Source organism: Cynocephalus volans, chromosome 1 (genome assembly GCF_027409185.1).
Source record: "Cynocephalus volans isolate mCynVol1 chromosome 1, mCynVol1.pri, whole genome shotgun sequence".
In the NCBI taxonomy this organism is placed as follows: Eukaryota; Metazoa; Chordata; class Mammalia; order Dermoptera; family Cynocephalidae; genus Cynocephalus; species Cynocephalus volans.
The window spans coordinates 82510256-82516255 of NC_084460.1; the positions used below are offsets into that span (position 1 = coordinate 82510256).

General features: G+C 37.1%; 1 protein-coding gene across 1 annotated transcript in view; it reads left to right on the top strand.

Annotated features, from left to right (window-relative positions):
- The window catches only part of TIPARP (TCDD inducible poly(ADP-ribose) polymerase), a 28833-nt gene extending 23207 nt beyond the window's left edge, over positions 1 to 5626 (top strand). The window contains exons 5-6 of the mRNA XM_063113902.1: positions 2434 to 2712; positions 3563 to 5626. Of these exons, the coding sequence (XP_062969972.1) occupies positions 2434 to 2712; positions 3563 to 4010 (727 nt within the window). The 3' untranslated portion in view covers positions 4011 to 5626. The remainder of the gene's footprint in view (positions 1 to 2433; positions 2713 to 3562) is intronic.
- Positions 5627 to 6000: the final 374 nt, after the last annotated feature.

The following is a 6000-nucleotide window of genomic DNA, read 5'->3' on the forward strand; positions in this document are numbered from 1 at the left end:
TCAGCATTCTCAGAAAATAAAGGTATGTTTGTAACTGTGTTTGAAATATATAGTTTGAACCCATGACAACTAGAGTGTAGAAATCTATTAGACAGTTGTCTATATGCATCTTTGTTTTAGTCCAATTAGGATGTTGGCTTGTTAAAAAGTATACGCATCAATGGGTGGGAATGGATGCTAGCCATATATATAGTCTATTTTAACGTCTTAGAATGGATAGGATTTACTTACCCAGGCTCATCTTCAAGCATGTGTGAGTAAACGACAGACCTACATGTCCCCAAAAAAGGAATGGATATATTTGAAGCTTTGATTTTATGGAACTGGTTCTTAGGCAGGAGTGGTATCAGGAAGAAAAGGAGCAGAGTATCTTCTGTTGTCAGTGCCAGGTTATCAGTACAGATCGAGACTGTCTAAAATCAGTTTTGGGTAGAGAGGGGAGAATCTTACCTTCCTTTCTCAACCCAGAAACCTTTGTTGGTAACATCAACCCCTGAAAATAACAGAAGAGCTGGTGGGCCGGGACTTACTGGCTTTTTTGCAGAGCTGAGATAAATGGAATGGCTAAAAACAAGGGGCTTATATTCTGTGCTTTCTTGCCATTCCTGCAGAATAGTGATGGCTTTTCTAAGAGTTATAGACTTTTGAAAATCTGATTAAAGCAGTGAATACTCTCTTCAGAAAAATGTACCAGTGGAAAATGTACCATTGTTCCAGAAAAATGTACCAGTACTGAGGCTCCAAAGGAATCTGTCAGGGCTCTGAGAAAATGTTCCAGAGAACAAGAACTTCTGTGCCTTCTGTCATGAAGGTTGGAGAAACCAGCACCACTTTGAATCTGCCCCTGAACTTAAAAGCACCTGAGGGATTCAGTAAGCCCTGGATCTACCCACCCAGAACTTTTTCTCTGTCTCATAAGGGGACTTTGAGGCACATTAAATTGAAGGCACAGCCCCTTGAAGCAGGCGAGGGTTGAAAAAGGCAATTATGCTCCATAGCTTTTAGCTTCTTATCAAACCATCTCTTAAAAGTACAAAGACGTATGATATGGTGGTGGTAGTGGTGGTGAGGAGAGTCAGGCAAAACTAGGTTGAAATCCTGGTATATCCCATCTGTCACTTTCTAGGCATAGAAATATATAAAAATATAAATATACATATATATAAAATTGTGAAATACATGGAAATGGAAAGAGTATAAGTTTAGAAACTACTTAAATGAGCCTGGATTCAAGTCCTGTCACTACTCTTTGCTAGTTGTGCTAGCGCAGATTATTTAATCTCACCGAACCTCTTTCTTTATTTGAAAAGTGGGAATAACCAAGCTCTCTTGCAGGATTATTGTGACAGTGATACTGTGTATAAAATGCCTGGCCCATAATATGTACTCAGTACTAAGTGGCTGTGATTACGATGGAGGGTGATGGTAAAATATGCTCTTTGGAGATTAGATTCATATTCACAAACAGTTGTCACCTCTGTGTCGCAAAGCTCTTTTGAAAACTTCCTTTTCCTAATCCATTTTGGCAGACATTATTGCTTCCTTGTGACCCCTATGTGCTGATGAGTGTTACAGTACCCTGGCTCTGAAACTGGGTCTCAGGGTCTGGATTTTCTTACTCTTTGCTTCTTCCCTTTCTGTCTGTTTTAAAAATGGCCAAGAAATATGATTTAAATTTAAGTAATCATGCAAGAATAAGTAACTTATCAAAGCTGCTTCTTATCTAAGTTCATCTTTCAAAGTTACAGACCTGAATTTAAAGGTTCAAGGTTATGCATTCTGGTATCTAAAGTTTATAGTAATTAGCTTTATCCTAAGCACACCCAAAGCTATAACATTTGAATAATATTAATGGTTTTGTTATTATATGTGATGTGGGAAAATTAAGCAAATACCAAATATTTGTCAGCTTTCAATGCCTACTCCATGATTTATGTTTTTATAAGGAAATTAAAGTAAGCTTTTTTATTACTTCCCATATGCTGCCTCAAGTCTGCCCTACTTTGTTTCCCACCTCACACAACATTTAGTGATGACATCTTTTCCACTTAGTATCAGCAAAATTTGAAGAAAGCATATAAATTATCATTGTTCCCTTGAAACAAAGTTTCTTTAATTGTATAGGAAAAAGAGGAGTCTAGGATTCAAAAGTAAAGATATTTATAAGTTGGCTCGTGCTTGTTTGCCTTGCAGCAATACATTCCAGAGTTTTCTCCACAGGAAGGAGGTCAGGAGGAAGCTAATAATAGGTTATCCGTGTACAGGCAGTGCTTGTTCTAAGATTCTTTTTTTTCTTAAATAGTATTTTTTATTTTTTAAAGAAGCATTTAAGCTATACAAAGTATACTATTAGACACGGTTATAGGACAATATAATGTGAGAGGTACTCATTTCTGAGTGTTTTATGTTGATGTTTCATCCTCTCCATTTTAGGACACTTGGTGGGGTTCCCACACAAGCTCCTCCGCCTCTTGAAGCAACTTCATCATCACAGGTCATCTGCCCTGATGGGGTCACCTCAGCAAACTTTTACCCTGAAACTTGGGTTTATATGCATCCATCTCAGGACTTCATCCAAGTGCCTGTTTCTGCAGAGGACAAAAGTTATCGAATCATTTACAACCTTTTTCATAAGACTGTGCCTGAGTTTAAATATAGAATTTTGCAAATATTGAGAGTCCAAAACCAGTTTCTTTGGGAGAAATATAAAAGGTGAGTCACAGATGTGAAAAGTTCAAGAGAGCTTTTCTTAATGCAGTTAATCTCAAATATGAAACATAATAGTAAATACTTGCATGGAATTTAATATGTCTGTATTTTTCCATATATTAACTCACATGTAATCCTCATAACTGACATATGAATAGGATTATAATTTACATTTTACAGAAAAGAAACTGAGTCACAGAAAAGTTTGAAAATTTGCCATAGGTCATGTAGCTAATAAGATATGGTGCTGGAATTTGAACCCAAGCAGTCTAGCACCAGAGGCCTTGTTCTTAATCATTTTGCTATGCTGTTTCTCAAATCAACGAATACATTAATGTAGTTAAAAGGGAATACGTGCAGATTTGAGGAATCTCAGAATTAAGGGACACTCAGGTTTGGGGAATTAGACAAGGAAGGAATATTAAAGAAGGTAAAATATGAGAACTAGGGCTGAGCCCGTGGCGCACTTGGTAGAGTGCTGCGCTGGGAGCGCGGCGACGCTCCCGCCGAGGGTTCGGATCCTATATAGGACTGACCGGTGCACTCACTGGCTGAGTGCCGGTCACGAAAAAACGACAAAAAAAAAAAAAAAAAAAAATATGAGAACTAGATTTGAAATGGAAGAGAAAGCAAGTAAATGGTTGCAGGAGAAAGAAGGAAAAGGGCTTTTCTTCGGTGGAAAAGTTAAGTTCAAACTTTCAGTATGACCTTTGATGGCATTTTGCCCTTGGTAACTGCTTCAGTATTTCCTCCCCATTGAAACCATAAAGAGAAGTTTATGACTACTACATCATGCCCATTAAATTAATCTATATTTTCTTCTTCTGAATTCCTTATCCACTCTTTGCATTAGGAAAAAGGAATATATGAACAGGAAAATGTTTGGCCGTGACAGAATAATAAACGAGAGACATTTATTTCATGGAACATCCCAGGATGTGGTAGATGGAATCTGCAAGCACAACTTTGACCCTCGAGTATGTGGAAAGCATGCTACAATGTTTGGACAGGGCAGTTATTTTGCAAAGAAGGCAAGCTACTCTCATAACTTTTCTAAGAAGTCCTCCAAAGGAGTCCATTTCATGTTTCTCGCCAAAGTGCTGACTGGCAGATACACAATGGGCAGTCATGGCATGAGAAGGCCCCCTCCGGTCAATCCTGGCAGTGTCACCAGTGACCTGTATGACTCTTGTGTGGATAATTTCTTTGAGCCTCAGATTTTTGTCATTTTTAATGATGACCAGAGTTATCCTTATTTTGTTATCCAGTATGAAGAAGTCGGTAACACTGTTTCCATATGAAAAATCCTGGTACTGCTAAATTATTTTATATGAACTAAATCCAGCATTTGTAGCAGGTTTTGAATGGGTGGGACAGGGTGGGAAACAGTATTGGACATTAATAGGGCACTTTTCAGACCCATTTTTTTTTAAGTGCTAGAAAGTGTAAATTTTTCTTAAGAAAAATACAAGTTTTAAAATGACCACTTATTCTTTAATTATTTACTAATTGTGAGTGTACTCAGTGTGGGAAAGACTACAGTTTGCATACTCCTTTCATTCACACTTGTACATATAGGCAGCAATGTTATTAGAAGCATTAATTAAAAAAGAGAAAACTGAACAGCCTAACTAATTAATGTGTCTTGGGTCTGGTAGAAGTATGGCCAAATGAAGTGGAGACTGTGAATAAAGCGAGGGTTCAGTTTATTTACTTACATTGATAAAATTGACTGGTACTACTGTGCCCATTCCCTTTCCAAAGCATCACTGCTTTGGTGTAGTATAAGTTCGTGAAATTCTGGTGGGTGGAAAGAAATTTTTATTTCTATGAGCAGGACTGAAATATATCACCCAAACACAGAACATCAATGACTTTAACTGTTCTTCAGAGTTTGCCTGAAAATTCAGAGTTCCGTTTAGAGGAAGTAAAAGAAAAGGAACCATTTGAGAAATTTTTGTCACCAGCAAAATTTTTCACAACTAGTTATATGAAAGGTGATTCTTGTTTGTTAAACTTCAGACTTGGGAAATTCAGTCTCTTCCATTATCATCCACCCTAATTGAAGGAATTGGGCAGCTAATTTGGTTAAAGCTCGTCTTGAGGATTAGAAGTATTACTTTCTTTTGGGGTTCTAGACCTAGCCCTTAACTGAAGGTTTTAAAAGGAAGTACATCTATAGCCAAATAAATAAGATTTATTACTGTACTTTGCACAAAGTAGATTCTCAAAAGTATTTGTTGAGTTGGAATTATTGTTAAAGGTGATAATCCCACCCCTACGCCTGCCTTGCCAGATGCAGCTGGGTTTCCTGGCTGACTCTGTACCATACTTACACTACTTACTTAATAGAAACACAGACTTGGAAATTGTGCCACTGGCTCAGCTAGAGCACTGTTAGGTGAATATGCTGTTGCCGCAGTTCAGAGAGGTAGCAGCTAGGTATACTTAGCCTTAAGCAAAGCAAATACCTGGAGTTACAAAAAAGGAAGCAGTTATTCATAAAGGAATTCACCATGGAATTCTGTCAGATACCACACTCTCCTCGTATGTTTGTGGATGTTTCATTTAAACAAAACTTTTCAGGAACTTCTGTGTTGTCTAAAGCAAAATATATCTATACTGATGTCTCAGTGAATCAGTCTGTTTAAGCACTTATCAGGGCTTCCACGCAGTTATTTATTTTGCCCCAGTTGATCCTGTTGTTTGCTGCCATTGGCATGAAACGGCCAACTGTGGCTGTCACAGTTGTTGCATTCAATTATATCTTGTAAACCAGTGATTTCCAATCTTTTTCAAGTTCAGATACCTTACCATTGCTTATTTGATTTTATGAAACTTGTTCCTTTTTTCTTCCTAAAGAAAAGAAAGCTTTATGACTTATTTATTTTTTTAATAAAACTAAGCAAAAATAAAAGTTATGGTAATTCTTTAAAACTTTTGTTTTTTGGTTGCATTTAAGATAACTGAATTAAACACATAGTTGATATGTAAATGCTGGTTGGGTGGTTGAACAAATGTGTGATTGAATGACTGAATAAACACATCTAACTAGAACATGCTGCTCTAGGAATCTGCAGAAAGTATGTTATCTAGCAGTCAACTGTAAGTCACAAGAGGAGTGAATATTTTATTCTGTAGGTAAGTATTTAGGGGAAAGGGACAAGTTTTATATCAGCAAATATCTGTAGAGAAAAACATGAGCAGTTTGTTCCCTTCAACACATGTGACGGAAATATAAAAAAGGATTGTAGAAGTCTTGTCAGTTCTCAAGTACCTTAATTTCATTGA